Source organism: Oncorhynchus kisutch, linkage group LG13, assembly GCF_002021735.2.
Source record: "Oncorhynchus kisutch isolate 150728-3 linkage group LG13, Okis_V2, whole genome shotgun sequence".
In the NCBI taxonomy this organism is placed as follows: Eukaryota; Metazoa; Chordata; class Actinopteri; order Salmoniformes; family Salmonidae; genus Oncorhynchus; species Oncorhynchus kisutch.
In genome coordinates this window covers 29,804,831-29,826,707 of record NC_034186.2, presented here as the reverse complement: position 1 = coordinate 29,826,707, position 21,877 = coordinate 29,804,831, and the positions used below count along the sequence as shown (strand labels likewise).

Genomic DNA, 21,877 nt, shown 5'->3' with positions numbered 1-21,877 from the left:
GGGTTTCAATACCTCGGGATCTTCATAACACCAGATCTGAATAGCCTTTTTAAGGAAAATTATCTTCCACTCCTGGACCGAATCAAGAACGATCCAAACCTGGATCTCCCTCCCAATTAGCTTAGTAGGAAGAATTAATGTAATCCATATGAACGTCCTCCCTAGACTGAACTACTTATTTCAGATGCTCCCATGCTATCTCCCAGTTTCCTTCTTCAAAACAACTAACCAAAGCATCACCAAATTTATATGGGGCAATAAAAAACCTAGGATCAAGTTTTCCACTCTATCGAAACCTGAATCTAAGGGTGGTCTTGCCCTTCCCTCCCTTCAATTGTACTACTGGTCTGCCAAAATCCGCAACATGCTAACATGGATCACAAACAGACAAGAGTCAACGTGGATTCAGATAAAAGCCCAATCCTGTGGTTCATTGCCCTTAAGCTCAATTATATTCATTAATAACTTTAGTGAAGTGGGCAACATAGCCAAAACCTTTGTGATTTACAGCACCCTACTAGCGTGGAGGGACTGTAAGAAATACCTGGGCATTTCCTCCCAAATATGTTCTCACTCGCCTATAGTAGGCAACCCAGACTTGCCAAAAGCCCTGAGGGATGCCAACTTTAATCTTTGGCATACTCTAGGAATCAGGACCTTTTCAGACCTATTTCATCAGAAAACCACTACACTGAAATCCTTTCAAGAGCTCTGCAGTGAATTCGATGTGCCAATATCCTATTTTTTCAAATATCTTCAAATTAGACATGTAATTTCCTCATTTTCCTCCAAGAGGAGGTTTAGAACTCAGTTGAATGAAGTTGAAACCCTTCTTGTCACAGCACAATCCATTAAAGGCTAAATATCTTACATCTATAGACTCCTTTCTGAGAAAGGAAGCTCCTCCTTTACTCCTTTGAAAATAATCTGGGAAAAGGACCTTGGTCTGACTATCAGTGATGAGTTATGGGCGGAGGTTTGCGACAGGGTATACTGCTCCTCTACCAGTGTAAAAATGAAAGAATCTAATTACATTTTTTTTTACAAATTTTATTATACTCCTTTGAGACTCCATAGAATGAAAACAGATATGTCTCCTAACTGTAAAAGATGTACCTCTGAAAGTGGAACCTATATGCATGTATTTTGGAGCTGTAGAGAGATTGCCAGATTCTGTACATACTGCTGCACAGAAAATACTAGAGGTACAGTTTGATATGACCCCGTGTATCTATCTTCTTAATGCCCAGCAGGACTTTGTTCTTGATCCTGACAGAGAAAATTTGCTTATCACTATTACATACTTTGCTAAGAAATGTATTCTTCTATTGTGGGCCTCAAATACCCCTCCTACATTTAAAAATGTGGATTGACCAGATTGTTGACTTTCTTCCTCTTGAAAAGCTCACTTATGACCTCCACAAGAGACAGCCCAAGTTTGATAGACTCTGGTCTCCACTATTCAACTATATTTCAAACTGGACAGAGTGAACGGGGTGACTAGGGAAATGCGCAGATACATGTTGTGTAAGGTACTGTAAAACCTAAAAACGAATGATTGGCCCGTCGTCTCAGCGAATGCTTGAAAAAGCTGATAAGAACCTTGATAGTGTTGCTGCAAGTGTTATGTTTTTTTGTGTGTTTTTATTTTAATTTAGTTTTTTAGTACGTGTGTGTGTGTGTGTGTGTGTGTGTGTGTGTGTGTGTGTGTGTGTGTGTGTGTGTGTGTGTGTGTGTGTGTGTGTATGTATGTACGTATGTATGTATGTGTATATATATATGCACCAAGGAAAATAAATGCTTTTGACTTTATCATTCATTTTAATTGTATTTTAATTTTTTCAAATGTATTATTATTTTTGGACTTTTTCTTTGTTTAAAGCCTGTCACATCTGTGAATGTGGAATGTGTTTTTAAAGCCTGTCACATCTGTGAATGTGGAATGTGTTTTTAAAGCCTGTCACATCTGTGAATGTGGAATGTGTTTTTAAAGCCTGTCACATCTGTGAATGTGGAATGTGTTTTTAAAGCCTGTCACATCTGTGAATGTGGAATGTGTTTTTAAAGCCTGTCACATCTGTGAATGTGGAATGTGTTTTTAAAGCCTGTCACATCTGTGAATGTGGAATGTGTTTTTAAAGCCTGTCACATCTGTGAATGTGGAATGTGTTTTTAAAGCCTGTCACATCTGTGAATGTGGAATGTGTTTTTAAAGCCTGTCACATCTGTGAATGTGGAATGTGTTTTTAAAGCCTGTCACATCTGTGAATGTGGAATGTGTTTTGTTGGTTGATTGAAAAACAAGAAAACTTAATAAAACTTTAAATTGAAAAAAAAAGAAACTTAAAAATATAAATAATATATGTATATGTTTTTATTTGTATTTATTTAATTGTTTCCTATTGGTCAAGGGTCCATGGTCATGGTAACCCCAAGAGAAGAAAATGTAATCTTTTGTTAAATATAAATTGGTTCCCTAGTGATTATTGGTACAGGATCCAAGGGATCATTTAGGATAAATATAAAGTACATTTTTAAGAGTCCGTGGTCACGGTAACTCTGAAATGCTATTAAAAATCTATTTTTACTGTCCTAATGGCCACCTTTCTATTTTTAGGGTAGCCTACTGGTAAAAAGGCCCTGTGGTGCGATGGCTGAGTGTTAGTCAGTAGGGTTGGGACCAAGGATGGGGTGGGGGTACACATGCATACACACATGAACATAAAAGGGGATGTGCCTGTACACATATTTTTTACAAAAACAAAAGCATACACATACATCCCCACAAGTGGTGTGAGGGATAACATACAACGTCACACTCCACTACATCCTAGTGTGTGCATATATATGAGAGCTGTGTAAAAATCCAATTCAGGAAAGAAAAGTGTACAAAGAAAATAGTAGCCTAAAGACGTCTGTGTGGAACCTGCCTTCCTTACAGCAATACTACAGATCTAGAGGAGTCCCAGCCACGACGCGTTTCTGCCTTACTCGGCTTCATCAGGTAGCAGGGAGGAGAATATATAAATAAAATTGAAATAAAAGGTGCAAAAAGTAGTAAAAATGTATGTATATATATCTACATGTACAGTAGGGTGTACTATGTAATTTACTTGCCTTGAATGTAGTCCTGGTTAGGTGTGTGGAGCAAAATGCTGCCTGTCCAGTGGTCTCCCTGTAAAGGAGGAGTGAGGAGTGCTACCTCTCTGGTGTGTGTATGTGTGGGCCAGGTGGCTTAGGTTATTTTGATTGATCTGCACTGTTACTGGGTAGGATAGCTGGTAACAGGTTGTGGTGTGGAGGGTTCAGATAAAGGTGAGAGTAGAATAGGGATGCAGTAAAGTGGATGGGCAGTTAGAGTAGAGGTCAAGCACACCTAACAGCAATACAATGGAGACCCAATATGATAAAAGTTCAACCTTGTAGTGACATAAGGTTTTCAAAATGTTATTTGGTATGAATGAAGCATGGAGTGTTACAAAACAGGGATCACAATACATTGTAAGGGACAGACAAGGTTAAATTCACGATATAAACATCTGTGCAGAATCTCGAACAGCACTGATCACTTGCACTGTGTACTTTTAATAAAATCTGAATCCAAGTCATTTGGTTGTGCTATTAGATGAAGCACAGTGATAACACATTATAAACACAAAATATCTGACATTGTATTCCCATTTGAACTGGATTGTGCTTTTAAATCGTTGAACGCATAGTGATAACATATTGGAAATTCAAAAAACTTCTGTCTCTCTTTTTAAGTGGGTGAATAAAGGTTGAAATCTCATTGATCAACATCTCAACCAAAATGTACTCACATTTCTACGTTGAAATGGCGTAGTGTGGTTGCATCCACGTTAATTTAGAAGTGTTCAGAAACATATTATTTTCTTATTTTCAATAAAAGTGACTCCAAAATGACACAATACATTATTTACCATTCATTTCTAATTAACACAACATAATCTGAAACACAACCAAAACAAACTACAAATGCATTTTGTAGAGTCACAAACTTGATGTAGTCATTGCATGCTCGGAATATAGGACAAAATACAAAACTTTTGACTACTTTAATACGCATATATGTGAATTTCTCCAAATACTTATGACACCTTCAAATAGGGGTACTAGATACTGTGATAGCTAAAATACCACCTCTTCAATATTAACAACTCAACTCGAACCTGACTACCCAATAGCAATCAGTTATTCCTTGTCATTAATCTCTCAGATCTGTTAGATGCTGCTCTGCCTTACCACTGAGCCAGTTTATGGCTAGGGACTGTTCCTCAAACTCAACAGTAAGGGCCTTACAGTAAAGTGAGCTATCCTCAGAGCCTAGTGCTTATGCTGCCTCACTCTCGTTCCACCTGGCACCTTCTCAGGATCGCCCAGGCCAGAGCTTCCACTGTAGCCCACTATGAGGGGCCCCTATTTCCTGGGCCCCTATTTCCTCAGCTCTCTTACGACTCCGACCATTGTACTCAGTACCTATAGTTCGGTCTCAGGTTATTTTATTCCAGCAACTAAGGTTCCCAATAGACTAATTAACCAGATGCTAAAAATCCTGAATTAATCAAGTCAATTTCAAAAACCTAGAGTAAAACGACAGGCACTTGTATGACTCTTTGATGACACAGGAGTTTCAGAACAATAAAGCAAGTTTATTCAAAATTCCAGAAACAGGCATTATAAGTCCCAGCTCAATCAATCAATATCACAAATCAATAATCACACAAGCAATTATGAGAAGCAAAAATTAACTATGGATTAGATACCTCCAGCGCCCTTATCTAAACCCCTATTAGGCTGCCAATGCAATATTTTTTGTATATTACACTTTTATGAGAAGCATATAATTTAATAACAAGAAAAATGATGTCTTACCTTCTGCAAATATAAACAGTCTTTTGTTGCCCCCCTCAGGATGATCAGTCTCTCAATAGGTGTTTCAAACCTCTAACAGCTACTTAAAACGTCTATCAATAAGGGAATCTTAAGGATTCCTTGTAGAACGTTACTTTTACATTACCCTTAATATACCTATAGCTAAACATCATCATCACAACTAGTTTTAAACATGAACACTTATTTTTCCCTTCAAATCGTTGGGCCAGTAACCGTAAGGTAAAAATCTGTCATTCTTCCCCTGAGCAAGGCAGTTAATCCACTGTTCCCTGGGCGCCGAAAACGTGGATCTCGATTAAGGCAGCCCCCCCCACACCTCTCTGATTCAGAGGGGTTGGGTTAAATGTTGAAGACACATTTCAGTTGAAGGCATTCAGTTGTACAACTAACTAGGTACCTCCCTTTCCTTTAAAAAAAAAATCAACCTTTACTATTCAAGTTTCACTCAATTCTAATCTCACCCCAACCTAACTTATTACTCCAGTTACATCTTAAACATTCAACATCCCATCCTCATCCTATTATTTCAACATTGTAACATTTCGCTATCTATCTCCAAATGTACTGTACCTTAAAACAAACATCTCATCCTTAACCATTTTACTGTATCACTTCAGTCACCCTTTAACATTCCCCAATGTTTCCAACCATATTTAACATTTAACATTCAATTATTATTTTAATACATTTCAGTCCCAATTCATTTCTTCTTCTTTTTCTTCTTTTCTAGGGTCAATGTACATTTTTCTCTCAATGTTCATTCTCCTTTGTGCGAGTGTAAGTGAAACTTCTTCATGAGTGTGTGAGTGTGTGAGTGGGGCCTTCCTGTCAGCATTTCCAGTCCTTGCTTTCTGCCACGAAAATGTCACAGAAAACTAGGCCTTAGCCTGTTATTCTTACAATACATAAAGTGATTTAATTTCTAAAAAGTTTAATATTTATGTATGAAAATACCCTCAAATATAAGGTGACATTCTGAACTGTCGCCTCATATGAAACATTTGATCTCAAATCCCAAATGCTGGAGTATAGAGCCAAATTAAACATTTTTTGTTCACTGTCCAAATACATAGGTGACTTTATAACATACAGTATTGTATGTGAATATCTTTTCTGTCTTTACAGATTGTGATGCTGAACTCCCTGTCTGACTTACATGGCTACGTAGATAAGGGCCAGCTAACATGTGAGCTTGGTGGGAACCTGGAGTACTGTCACAGTCAGTGGATCCACCACCGGACAGTGAGTCACCATGACATTTGACCTTTGGTCTAAACAGTCTTTACTCACTGGGAATTTCTTGTAACTGCAGGATCTTATAGAAAGTGAATACTGAAATATTGCCAGTTTCCACATAATAATCCTTTTCTACCATATGTATTTTCTACTGGGATGTCGGTTTACTATAGATGTAATCCTAAAAATGTATGGGTCATGGCACAGTATAATCTGAGGTGTGTTTGTGTTTTGCTGACAGGCCATTGAGAACTTTGCTGTGACAGTGAAGACCACAGCCCAAATGCTGCAGAAGTTTGGCACAGATCTGTCCGAGACGGAGCTGCCTAATGACGTGCAGTACACCAAAGACCTGCTAACCACTCACACTGAGAAGCATGACAAACTAAAGGTGAGACACTGCTTCAGCATCAACACGGGGCTTCTGAATTAGGGTTCACTTGTACCCATAGTTAGCATCTGAATATTCCCTATGTTGATGAGTGGTAGTATAGTATTAGTAGATTCACATACAGTAGTGAGATCAGTGGACTGGTTTCTATCATGGCCTGTTGCTTAGTAGTTTAACCACACTCATTAGCATCAATGGCCCAGATAACACGCATAGCAAAGTATAGCATAGCAAGTATTCTATTCCAAAACCAGACTGTTGATCAGGAGCAGCCCGTGTCTCATGATCCCCCCTATAGGCAGGTGGGTTGCCTCCTGGCATAGCCTGGTATTTAATTAGTTGTATAAATTTAACAGGATGAACTGAAATTAGCAGTGCAACAGGGGACTACTCTGCTGGGCTGTATCAAAGAGCAGGCCGCGAAGTCTGAGAACCACAAACTAAACCCAGACGAGATGGAGAACCAGACTACAGTGGAAAGGTTGGTTACTGGGACCTAGTTCAGATACTATATGTTTCTAATAAAACATGTTTTTATGTACAGTTCAGTACAAACATAAACGTACAGTTCATGAGTTCATGGGTTTCAGGTTGTTGGCCCAGCTGGATGAGACAGAAAATGCTTTTCAACAGTTCTGGTCCAAACATTACCTCAAACTGGAGCAGTGCCTGCAGTTACGCCATTTTGAACATGACTTCCGAGAGGTATGTACATTTCCATCCCTGTCTGCTGTCTACTATGGTCAGCAGGTTTTGCTTTATCATATAAAAAAGAGAGCTGGACAGAACACATCCTGGCTATTTGAGTTCCTCCAGAGAGAGCATGGCAGTCAAGGTCACTGAAATACATGGATATTATACTACATACACAATAAAACATTTAATTAAATGTAACTAAATGTAATTGAAAATGTAATCTACATAATCCCCAAAAGTACTTATTTATCATGAGGGCCATAAACAATAACTAGTAATGCTGCATACTCATTTTTTATTTTTTTAAATAAATTGCTGAGGTGTAGTCACTTGAGGACACAAGACTAGTACACAGTACAAATATGATAAAAATATGATTATATTATATTTTATATGATGGATTTTCTATTCAAGAAAACTGTATGAATAAGGCTTGAAATTACTTTCTGCTTTCTAAATATAGCATAATCAAATTATAAAACAACTAACTATAAGATTTTACCTTCCTTATAACTGTAAAATACATTTGTATGTTAGTGTTAGACAAAATGTGCGTATTTTCTAAAGATCTCTCTTGATCAAAACGTCTGCCCCAATCGCTGTGAATGTCTCACAGAGCTCTAGTTTGGCTTTCCGAACTCGTTAGGAACTCGCCTTTCACCTCATATTAATCTTGTCTGTTTATGACAAACAGAAAGGGTTTTTTGTTTAAAATCTATAAATTATTTGAGATGAATGCTATAAATCAATCTCTGAATGTGCTACCGTGATGAAACCACTCTCTCCTACTGCGCTACGATTGCGATGTAGGGTTCAGCCAGGAGTTGATGTACAGTCGGAAGTGCAAATTAAATGGTAGGAGGAACATCCCAGCTTCAAGTGATTTCACATTCCACATCCTACGTCACACAGCAAAGCCCAGGCACTGTTTCTCTCTTCTCTCACAAAGTGAGGGTAGTGATAATAAAGTCAGAGCGTCCTCCTTGTATCCAGAATATGCTGTGGAGAGGATGACTCTGCAAATGCACTTCTGGATGCGCTCCAGTTGGTCGGAGAGGGCTTGAGTTAAGGAGCTATTCCAAGCTGGTGCTGCGTGTTCTAGGCAGGGGTGGATGTAGCCTGTGTATGGCTACCAGGTCAGCCTGTGGGACATGGAAACTTTTTAGTCTGTGTAAAACAACTTCTTGTTTCCTTTTCTAACATTGGACGTTACTTGTTCGTCCCACTGTAGATTATTTTGCACAAGGACAAGCACGAACATTTTGACTGATTCACAGACTTGCAGGTCTTTCCCGCTGATTGCAAGGGGACTTGGATGGGGCAGGTTTCTCACAAATTAGATCAACAGGACCTTGCATTTGAAGGGTTCAGGGCCATATGAGTTTCCTGGACCCTCCCCACTAAGCATTTACTGACAGGAACGTCTTTTGGACCAGTCTATGTTTGGCCCAAACATAGACGTCTATAATTGGTTCAGATTTGGTCCAGTCTGGTACGGCCTTGATTTGGCCAAAACATAGGCGTCTATAATTGGTTCAAATTTGGCCGATCTGGACTGGACCAAATCTGAACCAAACATTTTTCACAAGTTTGGACATCATAGTACAGCACAGTAGAGCACAGCAGAGTACATTACATTACAGTACACAATACAGTATAGAAAAGTAAAGTATAGTACAGTACAGTACAGTACAGTACAATAGAGTAAAGTAAAGAAAAGTATAGTGTAATGCATTGTACACTACTCTAATGTACTCTACTGAATTAAACTGTACTGTACTCTACTGAATTAAACTATAGTGTACTGTGCTGTACTGAATAGAACTTGACTGTCCTGTACTGTACCATACCATACTGTTGTCGTGTCTTTGGCATCATTAACATGAAGACTTGTTTTATCAAATCAATTATCTCAAATTATTATTACATGATTAAACTAATCATGTAAATGTGATTAACTAGGAAGTCGGGGCACCAAGGAAAATCTTCAGATTACAAAGTTATCATTTTCCTAATATAACTTTTCAGATATTTTAATATCTGACCAATTAGTCTTCTAATGAATTAATTATTCTTTACCTCACGGTAGTCTCATTCCAAACGTCATAAGTTGTTGGTGATCTGCACGAACCCAGCCTTCACTATGAATCATCCATACATCAATTGGGGCGGCAGCGTAGCCTAGTGGTTAGAGTGTTGGACTAGTAACCGGAAGGTTGCAAGTCCTAACCCCCAAGCTGACAAGGTACAAATCTGTCATTCTGCCCCTGAACAGGCAGTTAACTGTTCCTAGGCCGTCATTGAAAATAAGAATTTGTTCTTAACTGACTTGCCTAGTTAAATAAAGGTAAAAAAATGTTTTGGGTCTTAATCATTTATTTACTAACTAAATAATCACAGAAATGCATAAACAAACAAACAGTAGATTTGGTTACAAGGAAAAGATAGGTGATGTTCCCTAGTGGGCTAAGCCAAAATGGCGACTTGGTAGACAAAGGGAAGTTGGTGTGGACTGAGAAGGGCATGAAATAGAAATGATACTACACAGTTGATAATTATATTGATTGAAATGCTAATCCTGTGCACATGAACGCTCACTTATTCGGGAATAATTGCAATCAATATATATTTACGCTCAGTGTGTCGTCGTGATCTCTGTTGGAATCGTCCGTCTTTCTGTTGGAAAGTTCATCTGATCGTCTCTGCTCCCATGAAGTCTCTCGTGGTTAGAATGGATACTTCAGAGTCCCATTCAGAAATGTTCTTATGGGATAGATGTTTCGGCAAGTTGTCGGTCTTCGCATTCAATCATACATAATTCCTAGCTGCAGACTAGTATTTAGTATCGAAGAGTTGCTCTTATTCTGTCGGAATCGATAGTTTCAGAGTTTCAACAACCATTACAACCTGAGTTTATACTGAGATTCTTGTGGTCTCCACTCAACCTTAGCTCCTTCAGCTGACCCGAGGTAGGCATGGTCTAAAGGAAATTCCTTCAGGTGGGGGTTATATTCGTAACAGTAGAAAAGGGCTGTCCCATGTGGCCAGATCAATGTCTGTGCTCATGGGGCGGGCCAATGACTTAGTTAAACTTTAAAGGGAATACAATTCTCTCACATTAACGGTTTAAAATCACATTACACAATTCTACAAATAGTTTCATCTTTACTCATTCATTTTATACAATAATTAGATGCAAGCCTCATAACGGAGGCTCCTGTATAAACAGAGTTATGGTAATGTGGCTGTATCATCTTTCCTGAGGTCACAATCAAAAAACAAAACGGACTGGTCATAGCTGGTTTCTCCACCGACCGTTTACACTTTCTTCAAAACATGGATATTGTTCAGTTCCCAAGTTCTGTGATGTAGAATAAGTTCCTTTGTTCTACTGTGAAACCCTCTCTCTGTACTGCCTGGCCATGAGGAGAGAGTCTCCTCTAGGAATTTACGACCTGAGATAACAGAACCTGGGTGTAAGAGGGAGAGAGGGGGAAGGCACTCGCTATACCCAAAGAGTGCCACGTCATGACACTGTACTGTAATCTACTGTGCTCTACTCCAGTGGTTCCCAACTAGTGACAATACCCCATAATGACAAAGTGAAAACATGTTTTTAGGCATTTTTGCAAATGTATTGAAAATGAAATAGAGAAATATCTAATTTACACACTTATTCACTCCCCTGAGTCAATACTTTGTGGAAGCACCTTTTGGCTGCTATTACAGCTGTGAGTATTTCTGAGTAAGTCTCTAAGAACTTTGAACACTTGGAATGCACAATATTTGGCTATTTTTTTATTTTTTTATTACATTTTTTTATAGCTCTGTCGAGTTGGTTGTTGATCATTGCTAGACAAGGCATCCTTCTTTTCACGCTGTCATTTAGGTTAGTATTGTGGAGTAACTACAGGACAATGTTGTTGATCCATTTACAGCCATTAAACTCTAACTGTTTTAAAGTCAGCATTGGCCTCATGATGAAATCCTTGAGCGGTTTCCTTCCTTTCTGGCAACTGAGTTAGGAAGGACACCTGTATCTTTGGAGTGACCGGGTGTATTGATACATAATCCAAAGTGTATTTAATAACTTCACTATGCTCAAATGGATTATCAAAGCCTGCTTTTGTATATACACATCTGCCAATAGGTGCCCTTCTTTGCGAGGCATTGGAAAACCACTCTGGTCTTTGTGGTTGAATCTGTGTTTGAAATTCACTGCTTGACTGAACGAATTTACAGATAATTGTATGTGTGGGGTACAAAGATGAGGTAGTCATTAAAAAATCATGTTAAACACTACTATTGCACACAGAGTGAGTCCATTCAACTTATGTGACTTGTTAAGCACATTTTTACTCCTGAACTTATTTAGACTTGCTACAACAAATAGGTTGAATACTTATTGACTCAAGACATTTCAGCTTTTCATTTGTATTTAATTGGTAAACCTTTCTAAAAACATAAGTACAAATTGCCAATGTAGTGTGTGTAGGTCAGTGACACAAAATCTCAATTTTTGTTATTTTTTATTCAGGCTGTACCAACAAAATGTTGAGAAAGTCAAGGGGTGTGAATACTTTCTGAAGGCACGGTAAATCCCCAAATGGATGTAGCAACTGCAGATTCCTCCTTAAAAATATGATTGTGATATAATTCTTACTTCATTGAGAATGTACATGAAATTTGGCCATAGAATCAATGACTGAAAAATACAGATTTTCAACGTATTTGATATGTATATTCAATATATATTTTCGACATCAGGAAAATACATATTTTCAACATCTGGAAAATACATATTTTCAACATCTGTAAAATACATATTTTCAATGTCACCTGTCATTCAGCACATAAAATGCAACTGACGTCAATGTCTGGAATAGAAGTCTAAAAGCCTATTGGGATAGTAGCTCTGCTGGTCTCATACCCAGTTGTATCAGACACTCTATTGCTGTGGTGTGGCCAATCTTATCAAAGGCCTTGGAAAGGTTTTGGTGATTAAGGTGGATATTGTGGATGGAATGTCAGACTCTTTGTATAGGCAGTCAAGCATACTGACCAGGGCTTGGGTGGATGATCTGTTCGGCATGCTCCCAAATTGCCTAAGGTTGGGTGACACGTCCTCTTTAATCCAGGCAGCGGCAAAACTCTCTGAGGGGGGGGGGTGTATGTATCGGCAGCACTGTGTCCTCCTTCCACTGTTCACAGGGAATTCCCTGAGGAATTGAGGATGTTGCTAACAGGGTGACTTAATTCACAGGCAAACTCACATATATTTTTGGGATGTAAGCCTTCAGGGCTGGATGCTTTGTGAAAAGCCGTTACAATGACAACACTTTGCTTGTCTAAAAATAGTTGCTTGCCCTTTACTTTTCTTACTTTTCTCAGTGTTATACATGCTTGTTTATATTCACAATTACAGTATAACGCTTCCTCTCAAGCATATAAGTTAGAAAACACTGTACATGAATATGTGCCTGATCTGCAGTTGTCTCTGTGTCCTCTCCCCCCTCCCAGGTGAAAGTGTCATTGGACAGTCTGATGGACACTCTGACTTTCCTGTCAGATATTGGGGACTGTGTCACCCGAGTGGAGATGTTACTGAACGACCTCAATACCTTAGAGGAGAAGGCTCAGGTCAGCTCAGTCACATAACATACGTCATATGAGATGTAACATCTAAACCTTTCAATTCCAATGATTGAGTACATTGCACAATGTCTCCACTATGGCTTCATTAGCATATGATCATCAGCCTTTGATTGTATTGTATGTGAGCCTAACATGGATGTGCCCCAGTGTGTTGGTCACGTGAGATGAATGGCTCTCTGTCTGTCTGTTGTGTGCGTGTCAGGAGTCGTTAGAGAAGGCCCAGCTCCATGCCCTACACGGGGACCAGCTGATCCAGAGCAACCACTATGCTGTGGACTCCATACGGCCCAAGTGTGTGGAGCTCCGACGCATCTGTGACAACTTCACCAACGAGGCCAAGAAGAAATATGACATCCTCTCCAAATCAAACCAAATACACAAAGGCATAGACAAGGTGAGGTACATTACAGAGGAAGCTCCTCATCCCTATATTTCTGACAGAAAAGACACTGGCCTCTTAGAGAAATTGTTTGCATGATCAATTGCATCATTTACACTTTCTCTAATAGATTCAAATAACTTTCACACAGTTTGAAATCAAATCAAATTTTAGTTGGCACATGCTTCATAAAAAACAGGTGTAGACTAACAGTGAAATGCTTACTTAAGGGCCCAATGCAGAGATATTTTTTAAAATAGACAAATAACAACACGAGGAATAAATACACTATGAGTAACGTTAACTTGGCTATATACATGAAGTACCAGTTCGGAGTCGATGTGCAGTGCTACGAGGTAATTGAGGTATGTGGACACCTGCTTGTTGAACATCTCATTCCAAAATCATTGGCATTAATATGGAGTTGGTCCCCCCTTTTCTGCCATTACACCCTCCACTCTTCTGGGAAGGCTTATCACTAGATGGAACATTGCTGTGGGTACTTGCTTCCATTCAGCCACAAGAGAAATAGTGAGGTCGGGCACTGATGTTGGGCGATTAGGCCCATAGTCTGCGTTCCAATTCATCCCAAAGGTGTTTGATGGGGTTGAGGTCAGGGCGCTGTGCAGGCCAGTCATGTTCTTCCACACCGATCTCGACAAATAATTTCTGTATGGACCTTGCTTTGTGCACGGGGGGGGGGGGGGCACTGTCATGCTAAAACAGGAAATGACCATCCCCAAACTCTTGCCACAAAGTTGGAAGCACAGAATCATCAAGAATGTCATTGTATGCTGTAGCGTTAAGATTTCCCTTCACTGGAACCTAGCTCAAAACTTGAAAAACAGCCCCAGACCATTGTTCCTCATCCACTAAACTTTATAGTTGCCAATATGCATTGGGTCAGGTAGCGTTCTCCTGGCATCCGCCAAACCCAGATTAGTCCGTCTGACTGCCAGATGGTGAAGCACAATTCATCACGCCAGAGAACATGTTTCACTGCTCCAGAGTCCAATGGTGGCGAGCTTTACACAACTCCAGCTGACGCGTTGCGCAGGGTGGTCTTAGGCTTGTGTGTGGCTGCTCGGCCATGAAAACCCATTTCATGAAGCTCCCGACGAGCAGTTATTGTGCTGACGTTGCGTCCAGAGGCAGTTTGGAACTCAGTAGTGAGTGTTGCAACAGAGGACAGATTATTTTTTACACGCTTCAGCACTCAGCAGTCCCGTTCTGTGAGCTTGTGGCCTACCTGAGCCATTGTTGCTCTTAGACATTTCCACTTACGTGATAATGCCCGAGAAGCTGGTGTTTGGAGGATATATTGCCATGGGTGTTGTGGAAGGATGAAATAGTATGAATAAATTCATCAAAATAAAGATGGAAATATGTCAATCATTATTTTAATATGTTGTTAACCCGTTGTACAAAAGTGATATCTGTGCCAATATATCCTCCAAACACCAGCTTCAAGGGCACTATCACTTTTGTACAATGGTTTAACAGCATATTAAAATAATGATTGACATATTTCCATCTTTATTTTGATGAATTTATTCATACTATTTCATTCTTCCACAAGATTTATTCCGAAACAAATCTAGAGTTGCTACCGAAGCCGGCTGGTCGTTTGTTCTATCAGTTTGGTTGCCAGAGATGCGACCCAGTCGTTCAGTATTGTTGTTCTGTATCTATGGTCATTTGTTCTAAATGTTCCATTGCCATATTGGCTGGGAACGTTCTTACCCCTTGCTTGCTAGCTAGCCTACGACGGCTTACTTACGGTCACATCAAACAGTACAGTAGCTGCATTTGCATTTGTTTAAGCTGTTTTCTAGTGACATTTATTTGGATACATCTACAACAATAAGAGAATGTGGACGATTTCACCTGGCATAGAAACTGTGATTTCTCGTCAGGGCACTGTTGTTCGGAGGAGCTAGCCAACAACACAGCTAACACAATCACTTCAAAAGTTTGGCCACATCTACTCATTCAAGGATTTTTCTTTATTTTGTCTACATTGTAGAATACTAGTAAAGCGATCAAAACTATAAAATAACACATATGGAATCATGTAGTAACCAAAAAAAGTGTTAAACAAATCAAAATCTATTTTAGATTTTAGATTCTTCAAAGTAGCCACCCTTTGCCTTATGACAAGCGTTGCACACTCGTGTAATCAAATCAAATCAAAAGTTGTATTGGTCACATACACATGGTTAGCAGATGTTAATGCGAGTGTAGCGAAATGCTTGTGCTTCTAGTTCCGACCGTGCAGTAATATCTAACAAGTAATCTAACATTTCACATCAACTATCTTCTACACACAAGTTAAATGGATCAATGAGAATATGTACATATAAATATATGGATGAGCGATGGCCGTGCGGCATAGCCAAGAGTATATACATATGAGATGAGTAATGTAGGGTATGTAAAGGCGGGAGTCTCCCGCCTGTCCGGCGCCGCTGCCGGAGCCTCCCGCCTGTCCGGCGCCGCTGCCGGAGCCTCCCGCCAGTCCGGCGCCGCTGCCGGAGCCTCCCGCCCGTCCGGCGCCGCTGCCGGAGCCTCCCGCCCGTCCGGCAACCGCTGCCGGAGCCTCCCGTCCGGCGCCGCTGCCGGAGCCTCCCGCCCGTCCGGCGCCGCTGCCGGAGTCTGAGGCGCCAGAGCCCCTCAGCCCAGAGGCGCTAGAGCTTCTGCCCCTCTGTCCAGAGCTTCTGCTCCTCTGTCCAGAGCTTCTGCCCCTCTGTCCAGAGCTTCCGCCCCTCTGTCCAGAGCTTCTGCCCCTCTGTCCCGAGCTGCCCCTCTGTCCCGAGCTGCCCCTCTGTCCAGTGGGGTCATTGAGAGGGGTGGCCATGATGAGAAAGCCACGGAGGCGGACAATAAGGCGGACTAAGACAATGGTGAAGTGGGGTCCGCGTCCTGCGCCAGAGCCGCCACCGCGGACAGACGCCCACCCAGACCCTCCCCTATAGGTCAAGGTTTTGCGGCCGGAGTCCGCACCTTTGGGGGGGGGGGGGGGGTACTGCCACGTTCTGACCTTTATTTCCTGTGTTTTGTATTTAGTTAGTATGGTCAGGGCGTGAGTTGGGTGGGCAGTCTATGTTTGATTTTCTATGATTTGGGGTTTTCTATGTTTCGGCCTAGTATGGTTCTCAATCAGCGGCGGCGCCGGACGGGCGGGAGGCTCCGGCAGCGGCGCCGGACGGGCGGGAGGCTCCGGCAGCGGTGCCGGACGGGCGGGAGGCTCCGGCAGCGGCGCCGGACGGGCGGGAGGCTCCGGCAGCGGCGCCGGACTGGCGGGAGGCTCCGGCAGCGGCGCCGGACAGGCGGGAGACTCCGGCAGCGGCGCCGAACAGGCGGGAGACTCCGGCAGCGCTGGAGAGGAGGGAGCCCCTGTAAGGATGGGCCGGAGAGACAGCCTGGTGCGGGGGGCTGCCACCGGAGGGCTGGTGCGTGGAGGTGGTGACGGATAGACCGGGCCGTGCAGGCGCACTGGAGCTCTTGAGCACCGAGCCTGCCCAACCTTACCCGGTTGAATGGTCCCGGTCGCCCTGCCAGTGCGGCGAGGTGGAATAGCCCGCACTGGGCTATGCAGGCGAACCGGGGACACCGTGCGCAAGGTTGGTGCCATGTAAGCCGGCCCAAGGAGACGCACTGGAGACCAGATGCGTAGAGCCGGCTTCATGGCACTTGGCTCGATGCCCACTCTAGCCCGGCCGATACGCGGAGCTGGAATGTACCGCACCGGGCTGTGCACCCGCACTGGGGACACCGTGCGCTCCACCGCATAACACGGTGCCTGCCCGGTCTCTCTTGCCCCCGGTAACCACAGGGAGTTTGCACAGGTCTCCTACCTGGCATAGCCATACTCCCTGTGAGCCCCCCCCCCAAGACATTTTTGGGGCTGACTCTCGGGCTGCCATCCGCTCTGCCGTGCTAGTTCCTCATAATGCCGCCTCTCTGCTTTTGCTGCCTCCAGCTCGGCCTTGGGGCGGCAATATTCTCCTGGCTCTGCCCAGGGTCCTTTACCGTCTAGAATCTCCTCCCAAGTCCATCTCTCCAAATAGTGCAGCCTCTCCCACTGCTGCTGCTGCTGCTCCTGCTCCTGCTGCCTCTGTTGCTTCTCCTGCTGCTGCTTTTGCCGTTGCCCGTTACCACGCCGCTTGGTCCTTGGTGGGTGGGTGATTCTGTAATGGTTTTCTTCATCTGAAGGAGAGGCGGACGAAAGCGCAGCGTGGTGGTTATTCATATTCTTTAATTTATAAAGAAACTACACATGAGATAACTAACAAAAACAACAAATGTGAGAAAACCTAAAACAGTCCCATCTGGTGCAAACACAAAGACAGGAACAGTCACCCACAAACACACAGTGACACCCAGGCTAAAAAAAAATTAAACATAGACTGCCCACCCAACTCACGCCCTGACCATACTAACTAAATACAAAACACAGGAAATAAAGGTCAGAACGTGACACCCTGGCTAACAAGTTGAATCAGCAATACAAAACTTTGGTTTAATTATTTATTTACTAAATAACTAAATAATCACACAGAATTACATAAACACAGAATGGATCATTCATTGATTACTAATTATCTCCTACAAGAAAACTTCCCTGGGGAACGGAACCTGTATGATGGCTGGTTACACAGAGGGGGTTGGGCTTGAATGAAAGCGCGGGAGGACTGATGAACAAAGGGAGAAGCTATGCTATCGTAAATACAGAATCTTATGCTTTCTGAATATCCACCCATTTGGAAAAGGAAAATGCAATAAATATTTACTCTGAGCTGTGCTTCAATAGGTTGGTTGTAGATGGAAGGCCATGTTGCCCGACCGAGATCTTCCTTGTCCTTGGAAGAGTGTCTCTGGTGGTAAACTGGATACGTTGTAGTATCGTCGTTGTGTGGTAGACTGGATACGTTGTTCGTCCTTTCCTAGCCCACGTTTACAGCGGCTGCTGCTAACTCAACGGCTAGGAGTTATCACTTCTGGAGTGAATAAGAGTTCAAAGTTCAAACCAAGTTGCCATACTTTTAACTCATGCTATATTCTGGCTGGTATAGTCGAAATTCATCCTTTCGGTGTGTTGATCGTCATCTTCACATTGAAATTCGATGCTAATTTCATCAGGTTATTATCTGAGCCCTTTCAACGTGGGGGACCATAGTCCTCTCGTCCTCGGATCACAAAGTTACATTTTTGTCAAGGGCTTTATATAGGAGAGGAGAGAAGGGCGTGTTTCATAGTTTATAACCAATGTCTCTTCACATAGGCGTGGCCACTGAGTGAGCAGAGCTTTAACCTTATGAAAACCCCATTCTCTCATTTGGAAGCTGAAATTACATTTAATCTTTTCACAAATAGTTTCATATTTAAACATTTAAATTGCACAACAATTCCATGTGAATCTGATACCTATAATGTGTAGACTTTCCAAGATCCTGTTTATGTCATCCTATCATTAGTAAGAATGTCTAAGATGCCAACTGATCTGGCATCATATTCATTAAGTACCAACGCATATTTTCAACTGTTTGGATTATCGAAATATGGTTCCTTTCCCCCCACCTTTTGATGTTTCCAGACTCTAGATGTTTAACAAAGGCTTTTCAAGAGTCCTTCTGTAGAGTCAAGAGAGAGGAAAGGGAGAAAGGTATTTATGGGTGTGGTCATAAACCTCACCCACAGGCCAACGTCATGACAGGGGGATATACACGGCTGTGATTATAATCTCAGAGAAGTCTCTTGGTAGATAATGTGGTCGGCATTTGATTGTAAGGAATTCTAGGTCAGGTGAACAAAAGGACTTGAGTTCCTGTATGTTGTTATGATTACACCACGACACGTTAATCACAAGGCATACACCCACGCCCTTCTTCTTACCAGAGAGATGTTTGTTTCTGTCGGTGTGATGCGTGAAGAAACCAGGTGGCTGTACCGACTCTGATAACATATCGCAAGTGAGCCATGTTTCTGTGAATCAGAGAATGTTACAATCTCTGATGTCTCTATGGAAGGCAACCCTTGCTCGTATTCTGTCTACCTTGTTGTCAAGAGACTGAACATTAGCGAGTAGTGTACTCAGGAGCGGTGAGCGATGTGCCCGTCTACAGATCTTGACCAGAAGACCGCTCTGTCTGTCCCTTCTGCGGCGCCGTTGTTTTGGGTCGCCTACTGGGATCAGATCCATTGTCCTGGGTGGTTGTCCGAACAGAGGATCCGCTTTGGGAAAGTCGTATTCCTGGTCGTAATGTTGGTAAATTGACGTTGCTCTTATATCCAATAGTTCTTTCCGGCTGTATGTAATAAGACTTAAGATTTCCTGGGGTAACAGTGTAAGAAATAATTCATAAAAAAAATGAAATGCTGCATAGTTTCCTAAGAAAGCGAATGCGAAGCGAGGCGACCATCTCTGTAGGCGCCATCTTTAGCATCCACTTCAGCGGACCACTTCCGTATTGAGCGTGTCACTGGTACTTCCTGTTTGAGTTTTTGCTTGTAAGCAGGAATCAGGAGGATAGAGTAATGGTCCGATTTGACAAATGGAGAGTGAGGGAGAGCTTTGTACGCATCTCTGTGTGTGGAGTAAAGGTGATCTAGAGTTTTTTTCGCCTCCAGTTGCACAGGTAACATGCTGGTAGAAATTAGGTCTAGCAGTTTTCCTGCTTTAAAGTGACCGGCCACTAGGAGCACCGACTCCGGGTGAGCATTTTCTTGTTTGCTTATGGCTCTATACAGCTTGTTGAGTGCGGTCTTAGTGCCAGCATCAGTTTGTGGTAAATAAACAGCTATAAAGAATATAGATGCAAAGTCTCTTTGGAAATACTGTGGTCTACTGCCTATCATGAGGTATTCTTCAATCTTCCATGTAGGTGATAACCACATACCAAACCAAGAACTTGTTATATACAGTACAACATGCCTGGATGAAGATTTACATATTGTTTAAATGCCACCACAAACACTCAGTGGCATGTATTCATGGCAGCCCAAAAAATGACCAATAGAAAAAGAAACAAAATAATGTACCTTTCGTCTCTGTGTTTCATAAATGTCCTTCAATTCGCACGAGGGTGAATGTATCTCACCAGAGTAAGCATCCAAGTGAACTTAACAGCTCCACTTTGTCTCTTTATGTGTAGCCCATGTATCTGATGCTGTCTGGCCAAAAATACTATGATATTGTTGCAGCACATAACATTGCATGCAAGGGAAGCCGATGAGCATTTGGCCTCCCTTGATAAATTGTTTTTGCCAATCAGTGTTGAGCTAAACAGAGTGATCTCAGCTGTAAATGGTCCTGGGGCACCAAAAGAAAGTGTTAAGGGAAGCCAATTTGGATTTGGCTTCATACCAATCACATCACATTAGAAGCCAAACATCATTGACAGAAAACCTGGAATTGTTTCATATTTTTGTGTCTGTGTTCTCCAGTGGCTAGCTAAAATTGTCTCTTTCCTAAATTAGCAATGGATGGAGATATGGATTTTAACATGTGGTTTTACTTAATTCTCCCTACTGGCCAATGATTATAACATAAATTCTGATCCAACCATAAATTCATACATTGTGCCCCTGGCATGAGAGGATTGAAGTTCAACATGTATCTAGATGTAGTAACGTTAAGCTAATGTTAACTAGCTTGCCTGGAACATCGTTGCTCATAAAAGGAAGTTAGGCTAGCGAGCAAGCATTTTAGCCAGATAGCCTAGGACAATAAAAACTAAAAGCGTTGTTACGTTCTCCCGCAAGAAAACAAAAAATGTTGCTCAAACAGAAGGTGGAACTAACAAAGAGTCACTGACCAACAACCAAAATGAAACAGGTGGGGTTTTAGGAAGGGTTCTGAAAGACACTCATGGGGGTGTCCACTGAAAGTTGACTAACAACATCTGGAACCCACCATGAGCGCCCACTAAATTTGCCCAAGAAAAGGCAAACAAATGAAAAACCCACACTAAACTTAAAGACAGGAAGCAAACCAAAAAGGTGGAGCAAAACAAAATCAGGGAAATCAGACAAAGGAACGTTTTTCTAGAAATCAAAATAATAATAACTAAAGTTGTTGATACTCCACATCTCTCAAGACAACTGCACCCCGCTGAAATAACACCTGGGCCAACCAGGTGTAACACCTTCCATCTAACAAGATGACCAACCAGAACAGGCGTAACACAGACTGACACCAATTGGTGTGCCCCTCATGCTAATGTCCAAGCTCAAAATATAAAATGAAAAAACCAAAGCCTGTAACAGCGTATATGACAGTCAGACTGTTTAGGCAACATGAAAGAGGAAGATGGCATTGGCGTTTCTCTACAGGTAGGGTGAGTCAACATGTTATTTTCTACTACACACACACACACACACACACACACACACACACACACACACACACACACACACACACACACACACACACACACACACACACACACACACACACACACACATCAGTACCATGGACAGCCCACATCATATTTAGCTTATGTTGATTGGAATAAATAATTTTTGGTATGTTTTAGTTATCACTGTATTAGACTAAGCATAGGTAATTAGATTATGTTGAAATGGTGCTGGAATAGTGGAGGCAG

The 21,877-nt window shown here is 41.9% G+C and overlaps 1 protein-coding gene across 11 annotated transcripts in view; it reads left to right on the top strand.

Moving 5' to 3' along the window:
* Nucleotides 1–21,877, top strand: part of mcf2l2 (MCF.2 cell line derived transforming sequence-like 2) — a 126,624-nt gene that overhangs the window by 54,760 nt on the left and 49,987 nt on the right. For all 11 annotated transcript variants that reach the window (XM_020499167.2, XM_031785967.1, XM_031785965.1 and 8 more), the window contains exons 6-11: nt 6,040–6,156; nt 6,392–6,541; nt 6,898–7,022; nt 7,132–7,246; nt 12,758–12,877; nt 13,095–13,286. In XM_020499167.2, coding sequence (XP_020354756.1) covers nt 6,040–6,156; nt 6,392–6,541; nt 6,898–7,022; nt 7,132–7,246; nt 12,758–12,877; nt 13,095–13,286 — 819 coding nt within the window. The remainder of the gene's footprint in view (nt 1–6,039; nt 6,157–6,391; nt 6,542–6,897; nt 7,023–7,131; nt 7,247–12,757; nt 12,878–13,094; nt 13,287–21,877) is intronic.